Source organism: Rana temporaria, chromosome 1, assembly GCF_905171775.1.
Source record: "Rana temporaria chromosome 1, aRanTem1.1, whole genome shotgun sequence".
NCBI lineage: Eukaryota > Metazoa > Chordata > Amphibia > Anura > Ranidae > Rana > Rana temporaria.
The window spans coordinates 470577539-470597834 of record NC_053489.1 but is presented as its reverse complement, the minus strand read 5'-3'; the positions used below and the strand labels follow the sequence as shown (position 1 = coordinate 470597834).

The window sequence follows — 20296 nt, the reverse complement described above, 5'->3', positions numbered from 1 at the left end:
TGGGAGTTTTGACGGACGGGGCATGCGCAGTTCGTTCAGGGCGGGGACGCGCTTCATTTAAATGAAACACGCCCCCTACTCGCCGCATTTGAATTCCGCGCCCTTACACCGCGAGATATACACTACGCCGCCGTAACTTACGGCGCAAATTCTTTCAGGATTCAAAGAAAAGTAAGTTACAGTGGCGTAGCGTATCTCACATACGCTGCGCCCACGCAGATGTATGTGGATCTGCCCCTTTGTGTTTTGTAATCTGCCCAACAACAAATTGACCCAGAAAATGTAAAAAATGTTTTATTTTTTTAGGCTATTATCCGATTAATCGAAACAATAATCGGCCAACTAATTGATTATGAAAATAATCGTTAGTTGCAGCCCTAATATATATACACATATATACACTGTTTGGGGGTTCTAAGTAATTTCTAGCAAAAAATACGGATATTAACTTCGTCTTTAAAGGGGTTGTAAAGGGAAAACATGTTTTCCCTGAATAGATTCCTTTACCTTAGTGCAGTCCTCCTTCACTTACCTCATCCTTCCATTTTGCTTTTAAATGTCCCTATTTCTTCTGAGAAATCCTCACTTCCTGTTCTTCTGTCTGTAACTCCACACAGTAATGCAAGGCTTTCTCCCTGGTGTGGTCAGGACACTCTCTTTGCAGCTAGAGAAAGGAGCTGTGTGTCAGTGGGCATCCTGACACTCCTGCTCGCCCCCTCCCCCCTTAAGAGGCTTTCTCCACACCAGGAAGAAAGTCTTGCATTACTGTGTGTAGTTACAGACAGAAGAACAGGAAGTGAGGATTTCTCAGAAGAAAGAAGGACATTTAAAAGCAAAATAGAAGGATGAGGTAAGTGAAGGAGGACTGCACTAAGGTAACGGAAGCTATTTAGGGAGAAAATTATTTTTCCTTTACAACCCCTTTAAGTGGTTAAACTTCCCTTATTTACAGACCAACGTTCATTCCTTTGATCTAAAAGGACGTGAAAGTGAAAGTGAAAGAAAGTGTTACAATGTTTCTCTTTATCTCTGTCATGTTGTCATAAACTTGGCAGGCTGCCTGTTTGTTTTTGACAGCTGTCAGCAGTGAACAGAGAACTCTCTGCACCGAATCTGGAAAATGCATTGTTAGGATCATGAGGGGTTAGAATTGCGATCTCGATTCTTTAACGATTAATCGTGCAGCTCTAGGTCTATCAAATAAAATACATGTACGCTTTTGGTTGTAACATGACAAAATATGGAAAATTTCAAGGGGTATAAATACATTTTCAAGGCACTGTATAATATCCAAAGCAGTACAGTGATGTACCATATTAACAAATGTCAGCCAGTAAAAATGATATCGCTGTGCCGCAGTCAATCTCCTCCTGGCAACCAATGCATGCTTTGAAAAGACAACAAGCACATGGGTTAATTTAGTAAAGTGGTACAAATAACTACAATGTTCCATGGCAGCCAGGTTCACCTTTCCTTAACTTGAGAGCAGTTAGAAAATAAAAAGTGTATGTAAAAACAGATTTATTTATTTTTTGTGTTGGAGATTGGAGCAAGATTGGAGCAGGGTTCCACAGGTTGCAGGAAAGAAAAATTGCTCAATTCTCCCATCAAATTCTTTTGTATTCTGACAGCGAGAGTTTTCCCATCTATCAGAATACAATGATCACCATAGGCTGCTATAGCTGTGATCAGGTAAAAAAACTGACAGGCTGGTTTTACTAAAGTCAAACGATGGATCAACCATACAACCAGCCTCAATTATTGCAGCTCTACGATACATACACAGATCGAAATTTGTCCTGTCCCTGCAAATTTCAATTCATCTATGGCTGGCTTAAGATGGAGTTTTTCTGGTTTTGGAGAGATCTCATGTTACGTCCTACTTTTACTGCTCTTTACTGTATCAAAGAAAAGATTGTATTTCAAACCTAAAACATAAATCCAACCTTAAAGTGACATTTTAGTTATAGGAGGATCCTGAAAGGTAGCATCTTATGTCTATATGTTATTATCTCTGTCTTAACTACTAACTCTGTGTCTGCTTGGGAGTTTGGGGTTTTCCCAGCTATCTTGTGTGTTCCAAAACATCCTCTTGCATTTCCATCACATAAAACAACCATTAGAGAGAGTAGCCCCCCAGCATGTGTGTAGGACTAGTAACCAAGGTGCACTGGTCCACACAGATAAAAGGACAGTAATCAAACCCTTCATTTGTCACCAAAAAGAAAGAACACTTTTGCTTTATTTTTAAGTAGGCAATAGAAATTAATGAGTGAAGAAAGTTACATCATGTGAGTAGGGATGAGCGCAGGCATTTTAGGACCTACTCTGAACCCACGTGAGCGAGCTCGCCAGGAAGTTGTCTCTGTACTGTGCCAATATCTGCAGCAGATGCAGATAATAATACATGCCTATACATGCCTCCTGTATACATGCAGCTGCACTGCACTGCACTGGGCAATGTAGCCAGGAACTGTACTCCAGGCACCGCAGCTCTCATGCAGTGAAGAGATCCTGTCATTTACCCTCCAGTTTTTCACTCCCCTTATCCATTAAAAGATTGCCCTGTATTTTGTAAACAAAATACAAGACGTTCTGTAAAAGGACAAAGGGAGACGAGAAGTAAAAATATAACATTATCTCTTGAACGTATGAGAGCTGCAGCAGGTCTTGTTTATTCACAGAACACGCTGTGTTATTTTCACAAAATAAAAGGCGCTCTGTTATTGGACAATAGAAGATTTAAGAAAGAGTAAACAACAGGATTCCCTTCACCACTGTACGAGAGCCGCAGCACCAGTAGTACAACGATAGCTGTATTATCCGACAGGTACAGATTAAGGAATTGTACAATAAACATGGCTGGGCATTTAATACACTTCAAAAGAGGTAAAAAACAAAATCCCATTTTATAAAAATATTTGTGGCCGAGGTTCTACATTGTATGCTAAAACAGAAGACCCAAAGTGCTCTTTGTAGAATTTTTTTTTCTTAGTTTCCAAAATAAAAATGCTTAAGGCCCTTTTCACACTGGGGCACAGGCGGTGTTGGCGGTAAAGCGGCGCTATTTTTAGCTGCGCTTTACCATAATTTTTGTGGAGGTATACGGCTGCTAGCGGGGCGCTTTTAACCCCCGCTAGCGGCCCGAAAAAGGGTTTAACCACTTAAGGACCGGACCAATATGCTGCTACATGACCCAAGGGGTTTTTACAATTCGGCACTGCGTCGCTTTAACAGACAATTGCGCGGTCGTGTGACGTGGCTCCCAAACAAAATTTGCGTCCTTTTTTCCCCACAAATAGAGCTTTCTTTTGGTGGTATTTGATCAACTCTGCGGTTTTTATTTTTTGCGCTATAAACAAAAATAGAGCGACAATTTTGAAAAAAATGCAATATTTTTTACTTTTTGCTATATTAAATATCCCCCAAAAACATATATAAAAATATTTTTTTTTCTCAGTTTAGGCCGATACGTATTCTTCTACCTATTTTTGGTTAAAAAAAAATCGCAATAAGCGTTTATCGATTGCTTTGCGCAAAATTTATAGCGTTTACAAAATAGGGGATAGTTTTATTGCATTTTTATAAATTTTTTTTTTTTTACTACTAATGGCGGCGATCAGCGATTTTTTTCGTGACTGAGACATTATGGCGGACACTTCGGACAATTTTGACACATTTTTGGGACCATTGTCATTTTCACAGCAAAAAATGCATTTAAATTGCATTGTTTATTGTGAAAATGACAGTTGCAGTTTGGGAGTTAACCACAGGGGGCGCTGTAGGATTTAGTGTTCACTTAGTGTGTGTTTACAACTGTAGGGGGGGTGTGGCTGTAGGACTGACGTCATCGATCGAGTCTCCCTATATAAGGGATCACTCGATCGATGCAGCGCCATAGTGAAGCACGGGGAAGCCGTGTTTACATACGGCTCTCCCCGTTCTTCAGCTCCGGGGAGCGATCGCGACGGAGCGGCTATAAACAAATAGCCACGCCGTCGTCCCGGATCGCTCCCCGGGGGAATCCGACCGCCATGTGTAGCGAGGGGGTCCCGATCGGACCCCCGTCTAGGCAGGGACGTACAGGTACGCCAATGTGCCTGTACATGCCATTCTGCAGACGTATATCTACATGCGGCGGTCGGGAAGCGGTTAAACCACCCGCAAAACTGCGTTTTGGCGGCGGTACGGCGCGGTGCCCATTTATTTCAATGAGCAAAAGCGGTGGAGGAGCAGTATACACACCGCTCCAAAGATGCTGCTTGCAGGACATTTTTTAACGTCCTGACAGCGCACCGCTCCAGTGTTAAAGGAGCCGCTCTTTCAGGGTGCTTTGCAGGTGCTATTTTTAGCGTTATAGTGCCTGCAAAGCACATCAGTGTGAAAGGGGTCTTAGACATTATACTATTTTTTTAGCACTTGTAATTCCAAATAATGACAATTTATAAACTAAGGACACATCGCTGAAGTTTGTATGGAACAGATATTTTTATTTGTAATGATAAATGTAGTTCTAACCTTCTTGCGCTCCGCTCTGCAGACATGTTCCTGATTCACAATCTCGTTTCTCTGGGGTAGAAAAAGATTTCAGCTTTATGGCATTCAGGCTTTCAAGAGCGCTGCAAGGTTTGGTTAGAGTTTTGAGGACAGAAATGCTGCTTCCAGACTGTGGAAGGCCAGGTGAGTCCTCTTCATCACACTGGACCCCCTTAGGAAAATCCTGCGTTAAAGAAATGCCACTAGTGTCATCATCACTTGATAATCCTTCCTGTTGTAAAGCATCAGCTGATTTTAATGCAAACTGACGACAAGAAATGTCTTCTTTATTATAAAGCACAGACATGCTTCTGGACTCAAACAATGCTGAAAGCTTTTCTCCTTCACTTTTAATTTCTCCTTTGTGATGATCACAAACATCACTTTCAGGCAGTTCAATAGAAGAAGCAAGGTCATCTGTGGTACTTTCTGCTATAGGCAGAATGCTGATTGTGCAATTCATTTCTTTTTTGTCATCGTCAGCTAATACGGATTTGACAGTATCAGGCTTAAATAATGATTTGTTCTCTGAATGTTTTTCCTGAATTTTCCCTAGTAAAATATAGTTTTCTTGATGCGTATCAATGTTTTCTGCTGAACCTAAACTGTTTTGTGAAAGGGGAGGGTTCACATTTGAATCCCCGTCATCCAAGTCCGCAAAATCAAAACTGTCCATCAGGTTAAATGAAACTTCTGTAATTATATTTTCATTCTCTAAGCCCCCATCATCCAGTCCTAATTTAGCTGGGTTAAGAGAAGAACACGGCACCGGGGAAAGAGACTCTACTTGACGTAGAGCCGACTGATGCAAATCGTTTTTACAGTACTTGTTGGCATTGTAGAGCTCCTGGTTTGATAACCTGCTTACATGTTCTAAATCATTTAATTTGGGACCATTCATATGTGCTTTTACAGCTTCTGAAGTCCGCCCATTTTCTCCTTTTAGATCCTCCTGTTTTATTCTATCGTTTTGAAAGCAATTTACAAGGTTTTTATTGGGCAACTCATCTGGACTTCCTGACAGCAACCCATCTGGACTTCCTGACAGCACAAATGTGTCATTGTCATCACTATAATCAGTGCGGGAGACTGAGGGCTGATCTAAGTAAACATCCCATCGACTTTTTACAGGATGAAGTTTTACTGGTGATGGTTCCTGACAAACATTTTCACGTTTTAGAAGAGGACTGCCTGCAAATGCAGGTCCTAAAAGCTCCTTGTCTGGTTTCACTGGTGCTTGATCCACTAAGTTAGTCAATGTTCCTTCTTTACTTGGCTGTGACTTTAACAGGGCCAAAATTTGTGCTGTGCTTCGTAAACTTTGCTTAGTTCTGTTTTCATCTTCTAGTACATTTATAGCAGCAATATTTTCTCTTTCAGGTCCTTGATTTTTAATACTTGAAAAATGACTGGTGGGCTTATTGCCATTCATTTGTGGGTTTCCACAGGTCACACTGCTCTGCTTTTCACATGTGTAGGATCTGTCATCTGGATGGTATGAGTTTTGCCACTGTACTGCTCCCACGGTGTCCGCCTTCTTGGTGAATGAAGCAGCAAAGAGAGGGGATGTAGTAAAGAGCTCTGAAGACAACGATGTACATCCTTGTACCAGCTGAGATGTCCTCCCTGACTCCTCCACCTCTAGACATGGCTTCTTGGTTACTTCACGGGGACACTGAAATCCCTGAAAAATAATGCATCTTACATGTAAAACATGACAAGCCATATATTACCCCCTTGTTTTTATTCATTAGTTGCTTCCGTGGAGTCTTACCTGAACAATGAAAAACTAATTATGTACCAGAGGTCGACCGATATATGGGCCCATATTTGGCCGTTTTTAAGAAATCGGCATTGGCCGATTACCGTGGAAATCAGGCCGATTTGCGGCCGCTAAACTATACCCGGCCCACAGGGCTGTCAGCAGTACTGACCAGAGCCCCGCTCCCCCTACAGGAGCATGTGAAATTAACCCTTCATCAGAGCCGCCTATAGCCTGCGCGGCAGCCAACCCCTATAGAGGAGAAGAGAAAGAGAAAGTTTGCTAAAGCCCGTCGGGGGAAGGGGGGCGGGGCAGTGCTAGTCAGAGGAAGAAAGCATCATTAGCATGTCACAAGCCCGAGCCTCCGCCGCCTGACTAATAATCCTCCCAGCAGGTGATCGTGGCCAGCACTACCTAGCTCCTCTTCCTTCCCTGCTGAGGCGGAGCCTGCTGACTGCTTATATTTTGTTGTTATGTGATTGGCTGGTCAGCTCATCAGCATCTATCTGCATGCACCTAGCCCTATCAGGTGCATGCAGATAGATACCAGAAAGCAGCATATATGAAGGGTAAGTCACAAAAATGTTATGTGTGCTGCTGTACCCCCTGCAGACTTTATTTAATCTGCGTTGCATTGTGAAAATGGATGAGGATGACTCTGGGTGGATATGAGAGTTACATTGTGGAGATCGTCTTCACAATGTAACTCTCATCCTTATCCATTTTCACAATGCAACTCAACCATCTTCATACCCACAAAACATCCCCCCACCCGCACCCAGCACCATCCATCTCTCTCCACAACGCATCCCCAACCACGCCCATCACCATCTATCCCTCTCCACAATGCATCCCCAACCACGCCCATCACCATCTATCCCTCTCCACAATGCATCCCCAACCACGCCCATCACCATCTATCCCTCTCCACAACGCATCACCAACCACGTCTAGCACCATCTATCCGTCTCCACAACGCATCTCCAACCACGCCCATCACCATCTATCCCTCTCCACAACGCATCACCAACCACGTCTAGCACCATCTATCCGTCTCCACAACGCATCTCCAACCACGCCCATCACCATCTATCCCTCTCCACAACGCATCACCAACCACGTCTAGCACCATCTATCCGTCTCCACAACGCATCTCCAACCACGTCTAGCACCATCTATCCGTCTCCACAACGCATCCCCAACCACGCCCATCACCATCTATCCCTCTCCACAACGCATCACCAACCACGCCCAGCACCATCCATCCCTCTCCACAGTGCATCCCCTTTCAAAAATCTGCATCATATATCGGCCATTGTCCGCCCCGATTTCTAAATATCGACATCGGCCAGAGAAAAACCCATATCGGTCGACCTCTATTATGTTCCATCAAACCCCTTCAATAAGAAAATGCTCTGTAAAATAGTTTAATTATTTCGATAGGTAGATATAAAGTGGCTACATAGAATTCAGTCTTTTTATAAGTTGGAACAGCTTTAGTCCAAAGGAAAAAAAATAAAAAAAATAAACCATCATCAGGTCTTGATAAAGCCATCCACAGACATTTCAAATCTCAGCAGGGACATTTTGTCATGTTACAACCAAAACGTAAACGTGTTGTATTGTGGGTTTTATGTAATAGACCAACACAAAGTGGCACATAATTGTGAAGTGGAAGGAAAATGATAAATGGTTTTCAAATTTTGTTTTACAAATAAATATGTGAAAATTTGGCGTGCATTTGTATTCAGCCCCCTTTCCTCTAAAACCCCTAACTAAAATCTAGTGGAACCAATTGCCTTCAGAAGTCACCTAATTAGTAAATAGTCCACCTGTGTGTAATTTAACCTCAGTATAAATACAGCTGTTCTGTGAAGCCCTCAGAGGTTTGTTAGAGAACCCTAGTGAACAAACAGCATCATGAAGTCCAGGGAATACACCAGACAGGTCAGAGATAAAGTTGTGGAGAAGTTTAAAGCAGCGTTAGGTTATAAAAAAATATCCCAATCTTAGAACATCTCATGGAGCACTGTTCAATCCATCATCTGAAAATAGAAAGAGTATGGCACAGCTACATACCTACCAAGACATGGCCATCCACCTAAACTGACAGGCTGGGCAAGGAGAGCATTAATCAGAGAAGCAGCCAATAGGCCCATGGAAACTCTGGAGAAGCTGCAGAGATCCACAGCTCAGGTGGGAGAATCTGTCCACAGGACAACTATTAGTCGTGTACTTCACAAATCTGGCATTTATGGAAGGGTGGCAAGAAGAAAGCCATTGTTGAAAGAAAGCCATAAGACGTCCCAGTTTCAGTTTGTGGGAAGCCACATAGGTGACACAGCAAACATGTGGAAGAAGGTGCTCTGGTCAGATGAGACCAAAATTGAACTTTTGGGCCTAAAAGCAAAACGTTATGTGTGGCGGAATACTAACACTGTACATCACCCTGAACACACTACCCCCGGTGTCAAATGTGGTGGTAGTGGCAGCATCATGTTGTGGGGATGCTTTTCTTCAGCAGGAACAGGTAAGCTGGTCAAAGATGATGGGAAGATGGATGGAGCCAAATAAAGGGCAATCTTAGAAGAAAACCTGTTAGAGTCTGCAAAAGACTTGAGACTGGGGTGGAGGTTCACCTTTCAGCAGGACAACAACCCTAAACATACAGCCAGAGCTACAATAGAATGGTTTAGATCAGGGATATGCAATTAGCGGACCTCCAGATGTTGCAAAACTACAATTCCCATCATGCCTCTGCCTCTGGGTGTCATGCTTGTGGCTGTCAGAGTCTTGCTATGCCTCATGGGACTTGTAGTTCTGCAACAGCTGGAGGTCCGCTAATTGCATATCCCTGGTTTAGATCAAAGCATATTCATGTGTTAGAATGACCCAGTCAAAGTCCAGACCTAAATCCAATTGAGAATCTGTGGCAAGACATTTTTCTGTTCACAGATGCTCTCCATCCAATCTGACAGAGCTTGAGCTATTTTGCAACGAAGAATGGGCAATTTCTCTCTGCAAATCTGGTAGAGACATCCCCAAAAAAACTTTCAGCTGTAATTGCAGTGAAAGGTGGTTTTACAAAGTCTTGCCTCAGGGGGGCTGAATACAAATGCACGCCACACTTTTCACATATTTATTTGTAAAAATAAAATAAAAAAATTGTAAACCAATTACCATTTTCCTTCCACTAGACAATTATGTGCCACTTTGTGTCGATCTAGCACATAAAATCCCAACAAAATACATTTATGTTTTTGGTTGTAACCTGACAAAATTTGGAAAACTTCAAGGGGTATAAATACTTTTTCAAGGCACTGTATATGGTGCAATGTTAAAACACAAAGTAGAACATTTGAGCTCTTGCTTATTTCAAACAATCATATTTTTCTAGTCTCTAAAGTGCTCTTTAGAGTTTTGGTTAACCACTTAAGCCCCGGACCAATATGCAGCCTAAAGACCCAAGGTGTTTTTACAGTTCGGGACTGCGTCGCTTTAACAGACAATTGCGCGGTCGTGCGACGTGGCTCCCAAACAAAATTGGCGTCCTTTTTTCCCCACAAATAGAGCTTTCTTTTGGTGGTATTTGATCACATCTGCGGTTTTTAGTTTTTGCGCTATAAACAAAAATAGAGCGACAATTTTGAAAAAAATGCAATATTTTTTACTTTTTGTTATAATAAATATCCCCCAAAAACATATATAAAAACATTTTTTTTCCTCAGTTTGGGCCGATACGTATTCTTCTACCTATTTTTAGTTAAAAAAAATCGCAATAAGCGTTTATCGATTTGTAAACGCTATAAATTTTGCGCAAACCAAATAGGGGATAGTTTTATTACATTTTTATTAATTTTTTTTTTTTTACTACTAATGGCGGCGATCAGCAATTTTTTTCGTCACTGCGACATTATGGCGGACACTTCGGACAATTTTGACACATTTTTGGGACCATTGTCATTTTCACAGCAAAAAATGCATTTAAATTGCATTCTTTATTGTGAAAATGACAGTTGCAGTTTGGGAGTTAACCACAGGTGGCGCTGTAGGAGTTAGGGTGCACCTAGTGTGTGTTTACTAGTGTAGGGGGGTGTGGCTGTAGGAATGACGTCATCGATTGTGTCTCCCCTATAAAGGGGATGACACGATCGATGCGCCGCCATAGTGAAGCACGGGGAAGCCTTGTTTACATACGGCTCTCCCCGTTCTTTAGCTCCGGGGAGCGATCGCGACGGAGCGGCTATAAACAAATAGCCGCGCCGTGGTCCCGGATCGCTCCCCGAGCGGACCCGACCTCCGCATGTAGCGGGGGGGGGGGGGTCCCGATCGGACCCCCCACCCGCTAATAGGCAAGGACGTACAATGACGCCCATGTGCCTGTACGTGCCATATTGTGGACGTACATTTACATGCGGAGGTCGGGAAGTGGTTAATGTGCATGGTAACTTCAATGGTGGAAGTGCTCCGTCAATGACCACAGAATGTCTTCAGACTTCCATGGTGAAGAGGATTCACAAAGTGCTATATGAAAATTGATAACTGTAATGAAATGGTCTAAGAGATTAAAATAATAATAAGAGAAAGTAATTATATTGTACTTCTAAATTCCCTTACTGTAAATTTCCTCTTTAAACCAGCAGGAAGACGCAGACCAGCAGACTTTAAACCATATCTGTTAGACATGGGTACATCTTTACGTTCAGTGTTGCTCTCAGTAGTATTAGTGCTTGCACCTTCTGCTTCAATGGTGATCAGATAGCGGTCACTTTCCAGATCATCACCAATATTTACCTATAAAAGAAGAAAACTCATAATAAAATGTACGAAGATAAAGTCTACTTAAAGTTTAATCATTTAGTTTAGACCATACATTTCCCTTGGTGAAGTCCCAATGATTTATCACAAGTGCAATTCCATTGATGAAGGTGAACATACGGTATATCGAAGCACAGAGTAAATATACAATTACATAGTTGTGTTCAGCAGTAATATTACAGATTTAATCACTACATGTATCCAGTATTAGAAATCAATAATAAAAAGTCTGAAGTGCATTCATGCAAGGTCCCGAGATGAATGTATAAACCTTAAAGCGCCTTTGGATATATATAAGTACTTATAGTGACAATATAAGCTGCAAAAAAAGCTTGCTAAGTAGTGGTCAGCAAAAAAGCAATAAACAATGGAAGAAAAAGATTGCGCTAGAAATAGTCTAATTTAAGTACTGGACAAAACAGTATCAACAAATAGATAAATATTTCATTGGAAATAGATCATAAACAGTCCCATATGGTGCTTGTGCTCAATAAATGTATCCTATGGAGTAGTGCTCAGACTGGGTGCCCCACATAGATGTACACTCACCCCTATGTGTTGACCACCTATCGCTAGTATGGTCTTGTAAGCATGTGGGGATACCCCGAAATCAAATCCTTAGGATAACGTCTGGGAGATGTGCCTCATAGGTATGGATGGGGATGATAAGAACAGGAAAAAAGCCTATGCTTTTGCGCAATGCTGTATAAAATATTTATTTATTCCACAAAAAGTAAAAAAAAATCACTTCCCGATGATGGCTTTGCGATTAGCCGAAACGTTGAGGTATTACCGCGTCATCGGGTTACTTGCGCCCAATCCAACTTACCCGGGAATCGTGCACCAGGACGCTGCTACAGGGGCTACTTCGTTTCAGGGCCGATTACCCTTTATTTCAATCACCTGCTATACACGCCGGGTACCAGGACTATCAGGCACTCAGCAATGTAAGTGAACATTTTTTACTTTTGTGGAATAAATAAATATTTTATACAGCATTGCGCAATGAGGCTTTTTTCCTGTTCTTATCATCTCCATCCATCCCTATGAGGCACATCTCCCAGACATTATACTAAGGATTTGATTTCAGGGTATCCGCACATGCTTACAAGACCATACTAGCGATAGGTGGTCAACACCTAGGGGTGAGTGTATATCTATGTGGGGCACCCAGTCTGAGCACTACTCCATAGGATACATCTATTGAGCACAAGCACCATATGGGACTGTTTATGATCTATTTCCAATGAAATATTTATCAATTTGATGATACTGTTTTGTCCAGTACTTATATTAGACTATTTCTAACGCAATTCTAAGATGAATGCTCATTCCAAACTAATAAAATTAACCACTGACAGCTATCTGAAATTTGTATTTATTCATAAAGCAAACACAGAATGGAAAAAAACACTCCCCTATGTAGTTATGAAACCTAAAATAACACACCCACTACCATCATATAAAAACAAGGTAGTTCTACTTCTGAAACTCCCCAGATGTAAACAAAAGTCAACATTTAATAAATGTGGGTGGGAGTTGATTGAACATTTTATAGGTAGGAAGGAATATTGTTCTATATTTGTGGTTTATGTGTAAACATCTAACCCAGTCTTTTTCAACCAGGGTGCCTTCTGGGTTGTTTTCAGGGGTACCTTGGCAAAATGCATAAAAAATGCCCAAAAATAGTGCACAAGCCAGTGGGTGATTTAATCCTGCTTCCACAAAGCTACAGGTTTTCATTGTGTAACATAACATTACAACCCTAGGCACCGTGCAGGGCCAGCCGCCAGTGTCCTAACAACTGCTGACAACATTGGTTTTTAAGGAGAACAGTGGGCACCTCAACAGCATCTATGTCTGACCTCGCCTCCTCTTTGTCATCACTGGAATTAACGTTAGCAGCATGGGGGAGAGAAACTGAGGAAGAGGAAATGGAACACTAGTCAGTACCAGTGTACAAAAGTGTATTTGCTTTGAACGAATAAATCACCTCTAATATTGGGTGTTGTATGTGTATGTATGCTGCTGCTATATGCAAAAGTTTTTTTTTTACATTTTAGAATAGGGTTCCTCAAGATCGTTGATAATTTTAAATGGTGCTTTTACTGGAAAAAGGTTGAGAAACGCTGATCTAACCCTTACAAAAAAAGAAAAAGGTAAAACTGTTTTAATAAAGATTTTAAATGAGCTTACATGTTTTTAAACCCACCTTGCCAGTTTTTATAAACACATTGTCCAGGCGCTGACCCTTATCGTTCCATAAAGAAGCCTACATATAAAGACCAAAACAGAAAAAATTAGTATAGCAGACAGAATAAAAAAAAAAAGTCTCCTGTTTATCTGCGGTTTAACCGACAAGCTGCAGTGGTTATCATACAGAAGTGCAATATCTATGTGGTTACTTTTCAACACCAGATTTGTCCAAAAGGAGGTGCTACAGGTAGAACTACAACTTCAGGGTCCTGTAAAACCTAAAGGGAGCTGTGTGTTACTATTATCATTGGCAAATGATTTTTTCCTTGAATTACACTTTTCACCAAACCTTTATTTTCAATTACAAAACAGGCTCCCTATGCCTCTAATGCAATTAAAAACACTTTTTCTGCATTCCAGTGTGCCCTAATGTACACCAAACCACAGATGTGCAGCTAAATCTACAGTCTTGGCATGCCCTGGTTCCTGGATGAAAACTACCATGCACATGTACTGGAAGGTACAGGATGCAGGGCTGGTCAATGACCCAGAAGTAGACCAGAAAATCCAGTTTAAGAATTATTTTAGTTGGTAGGTTTTGCCTTTGGTGCTGAAAGATTTTTGCCAATGTTGTACAAATTTACATGTTGTACACAGTGTCATATGACATTGGTACATACCCATCAATGGTATAAGTACCGGTATGGATGGTGGATTTAAATTAGCTTGGAGCAATTTAATTTTTCAGATTTGGAGCTCTGCAGTATGTGACCCTGGGATGTGCAGTGAAAAAAGTTTTGAGGTGCGGATCTTGTAGGATGTTCCAGTGGTTTGAAAGTATGTTCTCCGTCTTTTTAAATTGAGAATGGAATGTCGTGATAAATCTGGTGGAATGATCCCCCAATTTTTTGGTGGATTTGGGAGGTTAACCTTTTTAAATAAAATTCATAAGCTTGGCCAACTAGAGTCTCAGGGTATCGTTTTCATTTCCTTTTAAGGTTCACACTAAGTTCCAAACAATCGGTATCTTCAGTTGCAATTCTGTCGTAACCGTCAGAATTGCCCCTTTGGAATATTCTAGATCCATTTGGGATAATGGTAACCGTTATAGTGTAAATACCTGCAGTGGGTTTGACATAATTTCTTGCACAGATGGTATCACCATTGTGGCCTAACTCTAGATCCAGAAACACCAATGATGTAGGGTCAGTAACAAATGTGAATGATACGCCATATGTGTTATTATTGCAATACTGAACAAATTGTCTGATGAGATCGGGAGCACTATCCCAGATGACAATTATAACATCTATATATCTTGCAAAAAAGAACACATGGGCCGAGAAGTGATTACTTTTGAGGATATGACTATTCTCCCAGAAGCCCATAGCTAGATTAAAGTATGACGGGGCAAAATTTGCCCCCATTGCAGTGCCCTTTTAGGTGTAAATAAGACCCCTTTCACACCAGGGGCGCTTTTCATGCGCTAAAGGGCTAAAATATAGAACATGTAAAGCGCCTAAAAAACACCTCCCCTGTAGCCCCAGTGTGAAAGCCTGAGTGCTTTCACACTGGAGCGATGCGCTTGCAGGATGTTAGAAAATGTCCTGCAAGCAGCATCTTTGGAGCCCCTACCAATTGAAATGAATTGGCACCGCTGCCGAAGCACCTGCAAAGTGCTTCGGCAGCGGGGCTTTGCAGGCGCATTTAACCCTTTCTTCGGCTACTAGCGGGGGGTTAAAAGCGCCCTGCTAGAGGCCGAAAAGCATCGCTAAAATGACGGTAAATCGCCGCTACTTTCCAGCTTCAGGACCTGGAGGACTTACAATAATTGATGGAACCATGAAATCTGAGATCTAACAGAAAATACTAAAGGAGAATGTCTGGCCATGAGTTTGTGACCTCAAGCTCAAGTGCACTTGAGTTATGCAGCAGGACAATGATCCAAAACACAACAGCAAGTCCAACTCCAAATGGTTCAAACAAAGCAAAAAAAGGATTTTTATAACAGCTTACCTGTAAAATCCTTTTCTTGGAGTACATCACGGGACACAGAGCTGCATATTCATTACTATGTGGGTTATAGAGTCTACCTTCAGGTGATGGACACTGGTGTAATCAATTAAACAGGAAGTTCCCTCCCCATATAACCCCTCCCCTACTGGGAGTTCCTCAGTTTTTGTAGCAAAGCAATAAGTGTCCCAATATCCCCAAACAAGAGGGGTGGGAGCTCTGTGTCCCGTGATGTACTCCAAGAAAAGGATTTTACAGGTAAGCTGTTATAAAAATCCTATTTTCTTTATCGTACATCACGGGACACAGAGCTGCATATTCATTACTATGTGGGATGTCCCAAAGCAATGCTTACTGAGGGGAGGGAGACACCAACAACGCAGACCGCCATCAGACGTGAGGACCTATAATGCTGCCTGCAGCATACTGCGCCAAAAAGCTGCATCCTCTTGCCGTCTTATGTTCACCTGATAGGAGTTAGTGAACGTAAGCACAGATGACCAAGTTGCGGCCTTGAAAATCTGCGTCATAAAGGCTTGGAAATGCATTGCGCATAAAGCGCTTACCATCCTGGTAGGGAGCACCCCCACAAAAAACAGGGGGAATCCTACTCTAACCACAAGCCTGAATAATAACCTGATGAATCAACCTTAAAAACAGTTGATTTTAGACGCTGCCTGCCCTTTCCTGGGGCCTCCTGGTAGCGCAACAACATCAGTTTTCCGTATCCGAGCAGCCGCTTCAGATAGGCCTAGACCCTTCTTACTCCAACGAGAGAGAGAGTGTAACCATTTTAATAGCTGACCTGAACACTGCCTGCCCATCTAGGGTCTTCTGGTAGCCCAATAAAAACGTCAGCTTTCTATATCTGAAACCTTCAGATAGGTATTTAACTGCTCTCATCTCAATTGAGAGAAAAGCAATAACCTTTCCTTCCGTGAAACAAGGTTTTGAAAAAAGGGAAGGTAAGAATATCTAGATTCAAATGAATACTAGATCCTTCTAGTAAATAAGGTTGGGTGAGGATGAAAATCACTCTACTTGTAAGAATAATTGAGTATGGCTCTATACCAAGAAAGTTGCCAATACTGAAACTCTTGGAGGCTACCACAACCAAGAACACCAATTCCCTTGTTAAAGGATGAAGGGAAATATGGTGCATCGGCCCAAGGAGCTGACCCTGTAAGCCGACAAAACTAGAGCCAATCCTCCGAGCACAAGGGCGACCTAACTGGTGGACTTATACAAGGGGTGACGTGCATAACAGCCCGGACCAAAGAGTGTGAAGTAATCGACCTTTGGAAGCAAGGCAGAGATCGGATCCTTGATATAACTTAAGGCTAGCTCCGTCTCCTTTCCAAATGTAGGAAGGCAGGAATTTTACCTTTGACAAACTTCCACGGATGCCACCATCTGGTTTCACACCAGGAACATGGGCCTTCCAGACCGTAGGCTATCTGGTCCTGGAGGCCAGCTCTCTTGTATGAATCAAGGGAATTGCCGCTGATTCTGAAAGCCCCGATCCTCGAGAATGTGGTCTATAATAGCCAGACCATTAATTCACCTGTTGCAAGGCAGAATGTAATACCCCCTGCAAAGTAGGCCTGGACAAGATGTAAGGGACTGTGGGTCCTCTACTACCCCCTTACTGTTCCTGCACCGAGAGGTCGTCAGGGTTATGCCGGAGTAATCAGGCCAGCTTCTGTTCTCCTCTAAATGTTGCATAGAAGCCACAAAAGTCGCGGCACTGGGGGGAGAGACACAACCAGTGACAACTGGTCCCCCCCCTCGGATTAAAAACACATCTGCCCCGCATACGGGTGGATCCTTTATCCTTGACCCCAAGCTGTTCAATCTCTTGTTGAGCCTGGACGCCAATACATCTTATGTACAGGGTACTATTTCTGTGACATTTGGTCAGGAAAACAGTCGGGGTGTAGAGGTCATTCTCCCGGAGACACTTGTTGACGGCTCCAGCGAATCGCCTGCCAATTCTGCATTTCATGAAATGACGAATGCCAATAGGCAAGGCACAAGCTCCTCCTTGGTAAATTAAGTAAATCACTAGTATGGCATAGTCTGATTGTACTCTGACAGAACCAACCTGCCACCTGAACGTTCAGGCCCCTAAGCCAGATGCTCCATCGGTAGCTCTAGCTGACAGATAAGGCTCCCTTGGAGCTTGACTACTTCCCCTGGGCCATGGTCTCTTCCTGACCTGGCAAACCCTTTTAGTTAAGAATCACCAAGAGGAATTCCAGCATATCTCTGGGACCGGGTTCTTTGGATAATGCTAGGTCAAGATCCACTCTTTCTAGGCCGACAAAATACTGTTTATAACAGCCCTGAATAAAAGTTAGTATAGGGAACTGTCTTGAATGAAGCCAGCATCTTCCCTAGTGCCTTAATCAAAAGGCCAAAAGTAAGGAACTGTTCCTTGCCGTGACCACATAGACCAGTTTTCTTATAGCGATGGTCTTGTCTGCGGCCAAAAAAAAAAAACTCTCCTTTTTGGACTGTGCCAAACATACCCAGCTTCTTGTCAAATGAAAGAATGTATCTTTAGAGTTCCAGATACTTGACCATGCTGGACACCCTTAGGTCCAGCTATGCTACTGACTGACCCAACAGCAGGAGTTTGCTTCGGTATGCCATTACTGCTATACCCTGGGCCTACAGACCTGCTAGAGGCGGGCCCTAGCACCCTGACAACCCAGGCACGGAGGCTAACCCAAAAGGGCAAGACCACCAACTGGAGATAGTGCTGTTCCCCTGCGAAACGCAGACAACCTCTGCAGACCCAAGTAAATAAACACATATGCAACTGGCTCCCCATGTGTGTATGTGGCAAGTGTTAAAGCCATATGCCTCAATGGAAGTGTGTGTACATGGCAGTGTGTGTTCCTGGAAGCATGAATTCATATAAATATGTTTTAAGAAAAACATGCATATAGCATGTGTGCTCTGGAACAAGCATCTTGCAAGCAAGCATGCGATATAAACGTGTTATGCAACAATGTGCAACATGAACCCATGCAGACACGTATTTCTATGCAAACACAAGGAATCCTGTATTGCTTAATTAGGCCGCCATGTACAACTTTAAAGTAATCATGCATCCTTATGCGATTCAGCATCTTCCATGCGATCAACATCTTATGCATTTTAAGCACTACTGTGCGGACAAGAACCCTTGTGTGACCAAGGACTCTTGTGTGACCAAGCACCCCTGTGCGATCCAGCATCCTTATGCACTCAAGCATCTTAATGCGACTTTAGGCATTTCTGTGAAACAAGCCTCTATGTGATCAAGTATCCTTGGGTAATCCAGGACGCTGTTGATCCGACAACCATGTGTGATCCAGCTTATTTTTGCATTCAAGCATCTTTAAGCGATCTTTAGGCATTCTTGTAGAAACAAGCCTCTCTGTGCGACCAAAATATCCTCGAGTAATCAAGGACTTGGGTGATCGGGTAATCATGTGCGATTCAGCATTTTTATGCCTTCAAGCCTCTTTATGCGATTCTAGGCATTTCTGTGGAAACAAGCCTCTTTGTGTGACCAAATATCCTTGGGGAATCAAGGACTTGGGTGATCAGGTAATCATGTGTGATTCCAGCATTTTTATGCATACAAGCATCTTTATGCGAACTTAGGCACTTCTGTGGAAACAAGCCTCTCTGTGTGACCAAATATCCTTGGGTAATCCAGGACGCAGATGATCAGGTAACCATGTGTGATGCAGCATCTTTTTTGCATCCAAGCAACTTTATGCGATTTTAGGCATTTCTGTGGAAACAAACCACTTCTGTGTGACCAAACATCCTTGGGTAATCAAGGATTTGGGTGATCAGGTAACCATGTGTGTGTGATCCAGCATTTTTATACATACAAACGTCTTTATGCGATTTTAGGCCTTTCTGTGGAAACAAGTCTCTCTGTGTGACCCAATATCCTTGGGTAATCCAGGACTTGAGTGATCAGGTAACTAGCATCTTTATGCACTCAAGCATTTCTATGCAACTCTAACAAACATGCAACACCATACAGACAGAAACATGTATCCTTATGCGATCCACAATAAAACATGCTTTGTTACTTGTTTTTATCCCACATGCATTCCAAACTCATGTATCTTATGCAACATGCGGACTGGTAAAAAGGAAGTTATCCTCTGTAGATGTGCGTTTCCTCAATTAAGAGACGTTAGCAATGTGTACCAGCAACTGTGCATCCCTCAGATGTGCATTTGGTTAGCCTGAAGCCGACACCAGGCTGAGGACCATATGGAGGTCTTACTAGCCACCTATAGGAAAACCTCTCTTTACACTCTAAGGAGAAGATAGAGGCTTTGGCCGAGAAGGCAGAGGGAAATTATATGCAGCATGAATCTCTGAAAAGACTGCAGGTGCAATCAGAACCTGTAGAGCTATTGATAGCTTCTCCTCGTTAGGCTGCAGCTCCTGTCTCCTGTCAGTGACAGTGAACCTTCATCCCCAGCTCTTCTAATCCCTTTGTTTAAGGATTAAAGCAGGAAAAGGGACACACCCTGCTTTTTTTTTTTTTTTTTGCTTCTTGTGAGGATGCTGCGAACATAGCAGTTAACCTCTTGTAGAACAACAAATGTGATGCAAAAAACAAAACACATGCAGAGTGGCTGCAATGTTGGGGGAGGCTGCATTGATTGCCTGACAGGTCTGATGGCTCAATCTGTGAGCTGTCTCTACTGGGGAGAATAAGGGGCCACCAGGTTCAGGTGGCGATTCCTTTTTATATTCCTACCCCTGACCTTATTCAATGGGGAGACCAAAGTCCTAAGCTAAAAGCAGAGGAGCTTAACCCAGGTACATCAACAGCTGAACATAGTCTGGCAGCAACAATGCCTGCTAATCTGCACAGCTAGATGCGGAGTAGGCGTCTTAGATGAATCTGTATCCAACTCACACAAGGTGCTTGCGTTTGTGTCCCCC

At 42.6% G+C, this 20296-nt stretch overlaps 1 protein-coding gene across 4 annotated transcripts in view; it reads right to left on the bottom strand.

Moving 5' to 3' along the window:
- ZGRF1 (zinc finger GRF-type containing 1) overlaps nucleotides 1-20296 on the bottom strand; it is a 181164-nt gene that overhangs the window by 150330 nt on the left and 10538 nt on the right. For all 4 annotated transcript variants that reach the window (XM_040328973.1, XM_040328985.1, XM_040328974.1 and 1 more), the window contains exons 4-6: nucleotides 13329-13388; nucleotides 10916-11092; nucleotides 4519-6220 (exon numbers count right to left, since the gene is read on the bottom strand). In XM_040328973.1, coding sequence (XP_040184907.1) covers nucleotides 4519-6220; nucleotides 10916-11092; nucleotides 13329-13388 — 1939 coding nt within the window. The remainder of the gene's footprint in view (nucleotides 1-4518; nucleotides 6221-10915; nucleotides 11093-13328; nucleotides 13389-20296) is intronic.